Here is a 12866-nt window from a genome sequence, read left to right on the forward strand (position 1 = left end):
TGTTGTTTTCCTCTAAGATGCAAGAAGGCCATGCTTATGTTTTTTGAATTATGAAGTTGCCAGGAAAAAAAAAAAAAAGTAATTGCATGCAGATCCTGTGGGATGCTAAGCACTGGGCTGACTGATCTGCAACCAACAGGATGTGTCTCACGGTCAGCAAGGAAGAGGCAGCTTAGGCCGTTTGTAAACACTGGCCATTTTGGTTGCTTATTCCATGCTGACTAAACAGATGATCTTCCCAACCTCTGCAGCAAAAGCTCCTTCTCTGCAGGACCCACTGAAGGACTGGGAATAAAAAATGCAGTTCAAAGCATTGAGCATTTTTACAGCTTCCTTAAGCTGGAACCTTCAGCTGCCTCTATCACTAATTAGGTGTAGGAACTGAGCTCAGGGCTACAGCAGAAAGGAACTGCACCTAAGGAATAGCCCCAAGAAAATCCATGCTGAGCCCCAGCAGGCTTGTGCTCGCCATAAGCCTGATGAGTATGTGTGTCCCAGTGCCAGGATTGGAAGGCCTCTGTGACGGTGCTGTCTCGCATCTGAATCTAGTCCTTCCTGCAAGACTCATCCCTTCTGTTTAGTCTGTGGTTTGCTGACTTTCTTGGTGCTTCCATGCTTCCTGTTGCCAACAATCCCTGGCAGCGCAGGGAAATGAGAACCACTTTAAAATGTGAATGCTGAAGAAGGCTCAGAGTAAAGCAAGACCGTTGTTAATTTAGGTAGTTACCGTCCCAGGGAAAGGGTTGGGAAGACTCTGCTAAGAAAACTGGCTAACAATTAACATGATTGGGAATAAATGTTGCTGGGTTAGCAATCCTAAGCAAGGCATAACTAAATGTGTAAATGCTTTTCATAGCCAAGTGGTAACACCCTACATCAACGCTGCTCACTTTACTCGCTTACTCTGCACTGTGCTCTGGTGAAGTGCCTTGGTATGAGTCGTAACGGGAAGGTGGCACAGCCTCCAAAACCCTGCTGAGATGTGTGAAAGAACAGCCTGCTTTACACCCATGCCTCTGCTTGTCTCGCAGATCATCCAGGCTTCCACTATAGCCCCGAGGGAGAAGCGAAATCATCCTACCATCCTAAGGAAGGCACTACTCCACACCGAGTGAGAAGGAAATCAGGTGTGTAAACTCTTTTCGATCAATAGGACAAGAGAAAAAAGGAGCAGATTGGTTTAAGGCTTGGGTACGTGGAATTGGTCCTTACCCTGCTCTCTGCTCACATTTTGTGGAGCCTGATACCGATAGTAGATCTTGTTATTTGTCTGATTTTATGTAGTGTTTGAATTTCATTCCTTGGGTGTATACTTCTAGTGGAAGTTATATAGAAAGTTGGTATTTTCTGATGGCTAAAGAGTGCAAAGCAAGCCAGTTTATTTAAATCCCAGTTGTTTTTCCCAAGGAAGTACTATCTCAGAAGTGCTTCCATTCTAATTGTTGTGAAACATGTTTACTATCTCTGTTTATTGTAGTGTCTGCCGTAAGGAAAAGAGATTTGATAGGTGGTAATGCTGACTTTTTTTGTCTAGCTAGAGAAGATGCCTGATTAAAACCTAATTGTAATTGCTTTTCACGGACAAACTCTGCTTTATAATAAGCCACTACATCTGTGCTCTCATGAACCTTAAATTATTCTACATAAATAATACATGTAAAGTACTTGAAAAGGGAAAAAAGTGACTGCAACACAGTCCCTCCAACTACACAAACATTTGTAATGGCTTCAGGAGAGAAATAACTGTAGTTATGGCTGTTTGTTAATCGGGCATCTTCCCTATGTTTCTAAGAAAAAAAAAATCTATTAGCTGCATTTTGCCTATAAAAAGAATGTCACAAAATCCTGACTAAATGGCCTCCTCTGTAGCATTGAGCTACTTAAGCTCTTAAGATTATGCTAAGCTGACGGTATCTCATACACTCCTAATCTGAATCTAGGAAATCTCTGACAAATTAAACCAGTGACTTAGATGAGGACTGAGTCTTTGAGAGAATCTTAGATGAGATTAAAATTTACCTACATGGTTGTATATAGGGAATGTGTATGTGTTCACATAGGCACTTGGGAAGAGTTGTATGTTTGACATATTAACAGATTAAGCCTTTTTCTGAGGTACTGAGGAAACTAGTTGATTAAGAAGTGTAAATCCTATTGTCTTTCATGGGCTCAGAGCTTAAATTTTGGTATATATGTTATTAAAAGCTGGTCAAGATGTTATTGTCTTTGGGAAGCTGTAATGTTTAAACACTGTTGTGTGTTTCAGAACCCTCATCTAGAGGCCATAAAGTTTTGAAGTCAAATGGTGAGTTATTTTTCCTGCTTTTTTGTTGTCCAAGTGCTTATATATTTTGCAATAGAAGTAAGCATGGGTCATCATCTCCAGTGACTTTTATATAATTCAATCATATTTAGTGGACCTATATTGACTTATGTAAGTGAAATATCCTACTTTCAGAATGTAACCCCAAATACATATTTGGTGGGATGAAAAAAAGAAAACAAAATTAGTGTTTAAATCCTAATATTTGCATTTCCACAATTGGCTTCTGATCTTGTAAACATCCTAGCACCTGGTAACTGAACACAAAATGTTTTAGTTATGATAGGTAGCTACCCATACTACATAGTTATTGCAAAATCAGTAGTCAGGGGGAACTCTCCAAGCCAGGGCTGTCTGTTTTTATCAGAGACCCACAAATGATTATTGCGATTTACATTTAATCCCTTTTGGGGAGTGCACAGTTGAGTTATTAATGTAACATTGGAACAGTGACATCAGCTCACGCCAATTAGAATACTCATTATGATATATTTGTGCTTTCAGATATAAACCCAGATATGCAGAAGGTAAGCCTTTTTTACAGTTTGTATTTTATAGCACATTCAAATGGCTCATGTCTTTATTGTTTTTTTAAGAGAGGAAAACAAAAACATAAGTGTTATTTAAAACTTTCAATAAGATTATTGAAATGAAAGCAATATAGATACAGCTTTCAGCAGTATCTAGAAAGGATAAATTGACTAATCCATTTATTCCTGTACTTCATTATACAGCACAATTAATCCCTAGTATTATAGGGTTCTTGGAATTTCTGTGATAGTAGCTGTATTTTTATGTAAAGATAGCTTTTATTCTTTGAAGGATAGCTTTTATTTCTTAAATGAGAATATAAGAGTTTCAGCTTATTCTGATCCATCTAGCTAAATGTATCTATGTACATATTTTGTATAATATTTATATGTTTTTACATAAAATATGTTAAATAAAAGAAACCAGGCAGAGCCAATGCAGCTTAGCAGACTAAGTTCAACACTTTTAACTTCTGTCTTTTCTGTACAAATATTTAGTGAAGTTCCAGTGCAGTTCAGAAGATTCATGTTGGATTTGGGGTCTTAAACTTAGGATAGAGCCTAAGACAGGAAGAATATATGAACAGGGTACGCTACCTCAGACTTGTAGGATGCTGTAAGACTGAAGCCTGTAGGTTCCTCACCTTCTCCTTTTTCCAACTTTTTAAGTTTCACGGAAAAACACTTGTTTTAATTCTTTCCAGATACATTTTATTTAGTGCAACAAACAGTGTAGCTCAAACTGTGCTTTGGTAATTTGGTAGCTTTGACTTCAAGGTTGATACGGACCTGTACAATGGTAGGGTGGGGATAACCTTTAATCAATGTTGTTTCAAGCGGATCAGCGTCGAAGGAGCCCTCTTATCTCAAGCTGCCAAACTGGGATCAAATGAAGCCCTGCCAAGTTCAAGAAAGAAGGGCTTACTGGAACCCAGTGGACTAGAGAGCCAGTTTCAAGAGTCCACTGAGCCATCCTACATCAGTGATCAAGATGAAAATCTCCACATTTCTGCTGCAGAGCAGATTGATGCTGATGATGAAGAAGAGTCTGAACAGGTAAATAAGTAAATATCTAAACCTTCCATCCTCCCAGGGATGCAAGAAGGTTTAATCTTATTTGTAACATTGGAAGGAGATAAAAAGAATAGAATCTTCATAATTTACTATGGCACACTCATTGAACACATGGTATTTTTCCGCACGCTACATGATGCTTACTCACATATATGCTACTTCTGAAATACTAAAGTTTCTGTTTCGAAATGTGTGTGTATTAAAGAATCTAGATCTTCAGTTTGTTGGGTTTAGTATATGCCCAACACAGTAGATAAAAATTCAGCATGCCCAACACAGTAGATAAGCACTCGGCTGTTTTAAGATGGTGGTGGGAACATCTGAATACAGGGTTTGGACATCCTTCTCTAGTCTGTCTGCTTTGCAAAATACCCAAAACCTCTTAGTGAATTTCTTCTTGAAGCACCCTTCACCCTTCCTCTTGGAAATTATGTTATTTGAATTGTAAATCTTTGAAGTAATATATTTTATATCTTTTATCAGTGAAGTAATATTGTTTATCAGTTGAAGAAATATCTTTTGTCAGTATCTTTTATCAGTCCATTGTCTTAAAATCTACCCTCTTCCTGGCATGAAGCAATCAAAAGAACATCAGTCCAAAGCTCTGCAAGAGTAGCTTAGCGTTTTACTGTACGTGTGCCAGTGATGCATTCTTACATTAGGAGCCATCTAGCCCTGTTCTTCTCACGCATGCCCTCTTCTGAGTCATATCCCACGCTGCCCAATGTGACGTTGTGGTTTTGTGTTTTTCTGGGAAGCTAGATGGCATCATGTCTTCTGATTTAGACCTCTTCCTGATTTTCAAGACTCCAAGTGATGGTGAATCCATCCCCTTCTCTCATCAAAACCAAACAAAAAAATCTTTAAAATATGAATTTTTCTGTGATTGCCGCCTTTTGATTTTGGGCAATGACTATGTATACACATTGCACTTGTGTGCAGTAACTATGTATAAGTCCTTGCACACAGATTTTGCTTTCTCCCCTTTTTGATAAGCTTGTGGATTGACTTGGTTTAAACTTGCTGTTGTAAATAAGCTTTCAGATGCTCTAAATCATTGTTGTAGTACTGTTCACTGCTATTTCATTCTTTGTGTGTATACCTGACTTGGCTCTGCTCTTCTAGCAGCTAATAATTCTTTTGAACAAAGCTTTACAAAGAACTATAGTTTTTAATATCCTTCCCTTGTGCTGTTCTTTTAAATCACAGGGAGTCCAACAAAATTCATTACAGAAAGCAAAAGGAGGACGGAAAAGACTTAATAGTCAAGCTGCAGAAAATGTTGAGAAACGGAGAAGTGTTAATCTCAACAAATGTGAAGTGCAGGTACTTTTTTTTTCTTTTTCTCTCCTTCCATTTTGCTGTTCATCAAAGATATGTCAAAGTAGTTTATTTACTGGGCAGAAGATAAGGCAACTTGTATTTCTGTCATAATTAATACATGTGTAGTTGAGGTTTTTGGTTCTATATACACTTCAAAGAATATTCTCTTGAGGGCAGAGGAAGACGCACACACCCCTCAAAAAAAAAAAAAAAACCCAAAAAACCCACAAAACAACAACAACAAAATTAGGCTATGCCAAAAGATAGAGCTCTCCTCTTTCTCAACTTCTGGCCATGTACATCTACAATATCTTTCATGTTACCCTTACTAGGCATGCAGCCTCGCTGTGTGTTAGATCTGCTGGCTGAACCAGATAAAACTTACTCCAAAAATAAAATCAGATTTTCAATGACATGTACTAGAGGGTGCAACACACGTTTCTGCTTGGATTGTAGGCAGAGGGAAAGAGAGTAGAACAAAAATTTTTGGCAGGAGCCTGGAGTCAGATTAGCTTAAATGAACTGTGAAACAGCAGAGTTAGCATAAAAGGTCTTAGCCCCACCAAATGAATTTGCTCTTAGTTATTCATGCTTTAGCATGAGCTAGCATCTTTTGAAGTAACGTGTTATTAAAAGTTAAGTGTCAACTCTGAGCAATGGTAAGGGCTGGGAGGCACGGGAGTCTGGCACTACCACTTTGGTTCCTTGGCTTGCCAACGAGGAGCCTTCCCACCCCACCCATCTCTGCCAGGCTCAGTGTTGCAGAACACTAAGTTATTATGGCATTTCTGTGGATGGTGCGAATCCTTACGTTATTGCAGAGAATAGGCTAACAGTACCTGTATCTTTCAAATCTCTGCAGAGCTCCAAAGATCCTTCAGATGAAGAATCGACACAGCTGAATAGTGATCTTCCCTATTCCTGCTCAGCTAGACAGTTGCCTAGACAAGTTAGCACCCCCCAGAGCAACTCATTAATCATGAATATTTTGGGGGGTACCACCTCTGTCAGAAACATCTGGACTGATCATCAGATCAGGCAGGCATTGTTTCCCAGCAGGCGACCACCTTATGAGAATGAAGACGACGAAGACGATTACCAGATGTTTGTACCATCGGCATCCACATCCAACTCCAGTTCAGTTGGTGGAGAAAGGAGGGCTCTTTCTGGTCGACCGTGCAGCTGGCATTTGGGGGTAGGGCATCAAAACGAGGCTTCCAGCTCCAACCGTCATAAGGTCGTCAGACGGGCCAGTAGCGCTGGTGAAAGCAACACGTGTCCAAGCAGTGCAATAAGGTATAAAATCGGTGACGTTGGCCAGCGCAGTTCTCGAAGGGAATTGAACAGAACAGAGATGAGCAGTATAAATGCTTATCCCGAATCTTCAGAAGAGCTGACCCTTGATGATATTGAACATGTTTATGACAATATAAGCTATGAAGACTTGAAGCTGATGGGCCTGACCAGAAGGGAGGGAACGGACCATGGGCCTCAGAGATCTGCTCGAGACTCTCTCTATGAGGCTGAAAGCAAGCGCAGCTCAGATTCGCCCTCCAAAAAGAGGACTGCAAGTCAAAACAGGGTCTCCAGTCATGCTAGTAGAGATGAAGTCTTACTTAGTAGAGAAGTGCCTGCTTCAAGTTTGGATGAGCTCAGGATTGTTGAAGATAATATCTATGACACCATAGTGCTTCCCGAAACTCCTCTATTGAATTTTAAATGTAAACCTCTAAAGTGCTCTAAAAGGAGGAGTTTTCTGGGCCTGGAAACAGACTTTGCGTGTTGTGACAATTTACGGCAGTTTGTTTCTGAAGAGAGCCTCCAGTTCAGTGAAGATGAAAGTCCTTACCATCACGTTCCTCTTGACAATGACTATCTGAGCTTAGTGGACAGCTCCTCCAACTCTGATTCGCTCTCCCATAAGTCTGCAGCGGACAAACTCTCAGAGGAAGTAGATGAAATCTGGAACGACCTGGAGAACTACATCAAAAAGAATGAAGAGAAGACAAGGGACCGTCACCTTGCAGCCTTTCCTGTTTGTAAAGATGATATTCAAGAAAGGTTGCATGCTGGCAGCACACCTGAGCTGAGTAAAGATGTAGAATACTCACTGTCTACTCTCTCGCTGCCAGAAACTCCTATTTTCCCTAAAACTTTGAAGCCCAGGGCTGCCACCATAAGTGAGGCTAATCTCAGGCTTGAAGACACTACTCTGTGCAAGGACAGCACTTTTATGAGTCTGAACAGATCTTCCTTCTCCAGTGAGAGGCCTTTTGTAGACAGCCCGTATGAATCTGCCAATAGTGTTCTTTCCAACGCACATACAGAGGGCATGGAAAACGACTCGGATATCGTGGATAAAACAAAGAACAGAGTTTTCCTGATGGCAAGGCAATACAGTCAGAAGATTAAGAAGGCTAACCAGCTTTTGAAAGTTAAAAGTCCAGAGCAGGACCAGCCAGCTAACCGGCAACAGAAACTTAAGCACAAGGATCTTGCTGCCATACTGGAAGAAAAGAAACAAGGTGGTCCAGCTATAGGTATGTTAAAGACATACATTGTTCTTATACAGTTTTCTTTAACAACTCCTGAATTAAGGAATTATAAATTTTCTGCTCTTTGTTCTAGTAGTTGAATATCAATAATTTGTTTTCTTTGTTATTCCTGAGGTGAGTTTTCTGTGACCATTATTTACATCTCAATAAATTCCTGCCATTAGTTGATAGGATTCAGAAGAAAGAGTGGGACAGTGTCAGGAAGGATTGATTCAGCTTAGTTTGGAAATAGAAATAATGTCTGAAGCACCATTGTCCTCTTCCTATAAAAGCCTCTGTTTTCTCATATAGTGTGATATTCAGAATTTGACTGAAAAGGCGCATTTTTAGTTAGGCTTAGCTGCTAACTAGTAGCATAGATTTGCTCAGATACTATCCACATCACACTTGTAAGTTATCACACTGTGAGACATAGGATCATCTAGAAGGAGCTTGCTTTTTATACTCTCTTAAGTGAGAGTGCAAAGTGATAGAAATTTAAGACTTTGGTCCTAGTCAGCTGAAACACATAACAGACACAGAGCCACCAGACTGCACAAACTAGCATGTGCTGCTTGCCTTCTTGTGAGATTTATGCTTTCAAAAGTCTGTAACTATCTTATTAACCAGGCCATTTTCAGAATGTTCTCTTCGACTTTGATGTGAAACAAACAGTCCCTTATCAGAACTGTTACAGCGTGTTCTGCTGTGTAACCTGCAATACTTCGTTGCAGTCACGTATGTTGCATTAAATAAGTTAAAGCACCAACCATCGCATCTTAGTAACAAAACTTCTCATGAATTAAGCAGGGAGAAATTCCAAAATTTAGCATTTGAATGTTTCTCATAATGCAGATACTTAACCAGGTTTTAAAGGCCCCTAAAAACTTTAGGACTGTTTCCTGGCTAGCCGGTTTTCACAGAAAATTATTTTTGGCTTCTTTATCATTTCTGTAAAAGCCAAGGGGCGCATTTCCTTGAATTGGTATGACCTCAAGGCAGCTGTGAACCTGCTCCCTCTGGCATCTTTCAGAGGCCTAGTCCTGTGTCCTGATTCCAGTGTTTCCGCAGGATGTCCACTTCCTTCTTTCTCTCTCGGTTCTATTACTGGTCCTAATGCTTCTATTCCTTTTCCTCTCTTTTGTTATTGCCTCTTTCTTCTCGCCTTCCCTCCCTTTTTTGAGAGTAGGCGCTCTGAGAGCAGTTTCCCTGCTTAGGGAAGTCAAGTATGGGAATAAAAAACCCAGTAGTGTGTGCATGTCTCCTGGTTGTTGACTTTGAGGCTGTCCAAACTCCTGGGGGCAAGGAGGGAAAAGGAAAGGGAAGAGAGACCAAGTAGGTCATTAGCACTTCCTGCCTTTTTCCAGCATAAAGACAGCAGTTTGAGATAGATAAAAGTTACCTTCCTTCATTCTTTTTTTTCCACATACCCCCCACCCCGCATGCTTTTCTGAGGGAAGCCAAAAGGATTTTTATCTCAGCATGACCAGGAGGAAAGACAGCAAATAGGCTGCAATCACAAGTATGCTAGGGGTGGTTTGATCAAGCAAAACTAGTGGATGCGATGAGCAGACCTACAAACACAGTGTTGGAAGGGCCTCAGGAGATCATCTGGTCTCTTTTCCCAGGGCAAAATAATTGTGCCTGTATCATGTGTTTATTGACTATTACCTATTTAGGCAATAATAGGTAATTTTAATTAATTAATAATAATTTACGTTTAGATGTCTGAAATACTTGTCTCTTAAATGAAAAGCTAATACAAGAGTGTTTCTGAAATGTTTTGTTTCACCATTTCTAAAATGGTAAAACAAAAGAAAAAGACCCAAACACCTTTATATATTTTGTATTAACTTTTTATTCGCTTTTTTTTTCACTTGATGGTATTGCTGTTGTCATGTTACTTCCTGAGTTTGTGATTCAGGATTGTTCACCATTGCAAGATATATTAATATTTTGTGCTTCTTGGGCTTTTTGTTTTGTTTTTCATGCAATTTGTGTGGATTGTTTGCCTTTCGTAATCTAAATCTCTCTCTTCTAGGTGCTAGAATTGCTGAATATTCGCAGCTGTATGACCAGATTGTTTTTAGGGAAAGCCCAAAGAACCAAAAGGAAACGTGCTGCAGTCCTCAGGAGCCGTCAGCCCCAAGGTATTCCACACCCGTGGCTGCACCTGCTTCCCGTTCTCAGTTAGGCAGTGAGTGCTCAAGAGCAGAAGATTGGCTTTTGCACTCTACCTACAGTAATGGAGAGCTGGCTGACTTTTCTCCGTGGCCTGAATCCCAAGACCTGATGGCCAAGAGCTCACACGCAGAATCTGATATCAAAAGTAGTTCAAGGCAGTTGCCGTCAGCTTGCTCGGTGCCATCGCTTCAAATTTCTAGCCGTTTGCATGCCCCTGTGCAGAGGTGGAGTGCCATTATAAGCCAGCCTAATAAAGAAAATTTGCATCAAGATCACGTCTATAACTCCCTCGGAAGAAGAGCGAGCAATGTAAAACCGCAGGCATACAGCAGGTCACAGTCATCATCCTCTATTGTGGTCAGTAGATCTGGAGAATCAATCGTTTATCCTAATGAAATGGAGAAGAAAAAGCTCCATTCGAATAGGAACTTCCGATTTGATAGCCATGAAGCTTCAGATACTGCTCCAGCATGCACAGGGCCTGACACAAGAAAGCAGATCCCTGAGAACTATTCAGATATGATTCTGCAGGATTCTCAAAAAGTCCTGAGAGTGAACAGGACCTCCCCTCTGACTGCACAGGTGGCTACTCAGAACTACTTTTCTAATTTCAAGGACACTGAAGAAGAAGGGGATGATGACGACTACGTTGAAATCAAATCTGAAGATGAGGGATCTGACCTGGAGACTTACCAGAACCAGACAAGGAAATTGGATCCTAAATTAAGTAACACAGACACTGCCCCTTCTGAAACGCTCTGTAGCAAAACGGTGTCTTGTACTCCAGCGAAATCGGCGAACAGCAAACATGCACTTACGCCCTATCTGAGCGCATACAGCGATTCAGATAAACTGAATGACTACCTGTGGAGAGTGCCCTCTCCTAATCAGCAGAATATTGTCCAGTCCTTAAGGGAAAAGTTTCAGTGTCTGAGTTCCAGTAGCTTTGCTTGACGCTTTCAGTATTTTCTGGTTGTACTGCCTTAACATGACAAAGTAGATACTAGTCCAGTCAGTGCTGGCATCACATATTTCAAAAATATTACACGATCAGGCATTGTATCGCAGTAATATTGTAAATAGATGTGAAATATCTCCCCTTTTTTATGGTTTTGGAATCCTGAACGTTGAGAGGGTTGTGATGCACAGCCCGGTGTCGCTGTAATGCAGGTGGACTTTTATGTCATGTTTAACCTTAGCATCTCTTCCCGTTCTTCTCCACAGCTCGGTTTCTTGTTAGGTGCAATATTGCATTTGATGCTTCAGTTGTGTTACCATGTGGAAACCTTTGTATTTGGACTTAGAAAAGTTGTTGATCAGCTCTGTGCCCAAAATACCCATGTGATTACTCTGGTTACATAGGAGAGTGTTTCACTGAGTGGCTGCTTCTAAGACTGTGGGTCTCTAAGCACGATTCTGGTAATCACACCAACATGCTGGGTGTGCAGGCACATGTGTGTTTTGCATATTGCCTTTTGGTAGGCAGATTCCAAGTCTAGGGGACCAATGCATATGATACATTACTTTAGGCTTCTTGCATTTTAAACGAAATCTAGGCCTAGTGCTCGAGAAAGGTGCCTGGCTGATAGCTCCAGATCTGAAGCCTCTTTTTGTTTATATAATTGTGTAGCAGACTGAGGACAGGCTGTGGCAGCTTTTTCTATGTGAATTTGTCAACTTGATACAGTCCTGGTCCAGAGGATGTTTCAGGGGAGTAGGAGGGGAGCTCTGCTGCTGGTGAAAATGGCTAGACCCAAGTGCTGGTTTTGCACCTCCTGGTTGTGACGTGCAGAAAACTTGTGTATCTGTAACTCAGAAGCCAGCATAAAACAAAGGAAAGGATATGCCAAGTAATTGTGACTTGTGTTTCAAAGTCAGTAACACAGAGATACAGGGAGAGAGAGAGAGAGAGAGTGGGACTTGGCCAGATACTTGGGTGAAACATTAATCCTGCTGCATGCTTGGCCGGTAGGGTGTTTCAGTGATAGTGCATGTAGTGCCTGTCTGGGAAGGCAGCTTGTATCTCCCGCATAGGAAGGGAGCCTTCCCAGCACAGAGGCAAAATCTGCGTTTCCTAAACCAGCCAGGGCTGAGTCTTATCCTATCTATATACAGTAAAATAGCTAGAGATCAGAATACATTCCATTCTTCTGCAAGTGGTATGTGGAGGAAACGCTCCCGTTTACAAGGAGAGCAGACTTTGCAGTATGAAGCATTTACTTACTTTTGTCATCTTTGTTGCACAGCTTTGGGTTTTGTTACTTGAAAACATTGTACCTAAAGGAAAGCCTAAATATGTCTACTGCTTAGCCTTTGGTCATCTTGTGTGACTGGCTTTTTGGTGCTTAAATCCTTCTAATGAGGCATATAAAGCCAGTACTGAGTTAAACATACCCCTAAATACGGAGTTTAAGTGAAGTACTGTTTTTAGTAGTAATGCATATTACTCCTCTAAGATTAGCCACTCACAGAACTGCCACCTCTTTGCAACATCAATTATGAGGAAAACCTGAAGTTATTAATGTACAGTCACTTATTTAGATTAAGACTTAAGGACGTGGAGTTGTTAGAATGAGTTACATTATCTACTGCAGCTGCCTTGCGTTGGCTAGGAATTTTTGTTTGGAGGTCGGCTTGTCACTGTGCTCATTAGCCCGTGCGGCCTGACCCCAATACTTGTTACAGTCAGCCCAGCCACTGTAATAGGACCCACCTTTAGTCAAACACAATGGGGAAATAATGCTGTACATATTGAAGACACCGAGATTTAGCGGAGCCCGTATTTATTTAATAGCGCTTGTAAAGTATTGTAAATAAGAATAGAGGCTGTGCTTGGCCCGCGCGCGCCCGAGGTTGGGTTGGAGAATCCCGTTGAACTCTCATCTTGCGCCGCTGGAG

At 40.9% G+C, this 12866-nt stretch overlaps 1 protein-coding gene across 1 annotated transcript in view; it reads left to right on the forward strand.

Annotated features, from left to right (window-relative positions):
- The window catches only part of PLEKHG1 (pleckstrin homology and RhoGEF domain containing G1), a 122737-nt gene extending 110025 nt beyond the window's left edge, over positions 1-12712 (forward strand). Inside the window, exons 13-19 of the mRNA XM_026044410.1 lie at positions 1032-1127; positions 2267-2305; positions 2828-2850; positions 3691-3909; positions 5137-5253; positions 6113-7790; positions 9826-12712. Coding sequence (XP_025900195.1) covers positions 1032-1127; positions 2267-2305; positions 2828-2850; positions 3691-3909; positions 5137-5253; positions 6113-7790; positions 9826-10922 — 3269 coding nt within the window. The 3' untranslated portion in view covers positions 10923-12712. The remainder of the gene's footprint in view (positions 1-1031; positions 1128-2266; positions 2306-2827; positions 2851-3690; positions 3910-5136; positions 5254-6112; positions 7791-9825) is intronic.
- The last annotated feature ends 154 nt before the right edge of the window (positions 12713-12866 follow it).

Source organism: Nothoprocta perdicaria, unplaced genomic scaffold, assembly GCF_003342845.1.
Source record: "Nothoprocta perdicaria isolate Ctin4 unplaced genomic scaffold, notPer1 scaffold_36, whole genome shotgun sequence".
Lineage (NCBI taxonomy): Eukaryota > Metazoa > Chordata > Aves > Tinamiformes > Tinamidae > Nothoprocta > Nothoprocta perdicaria.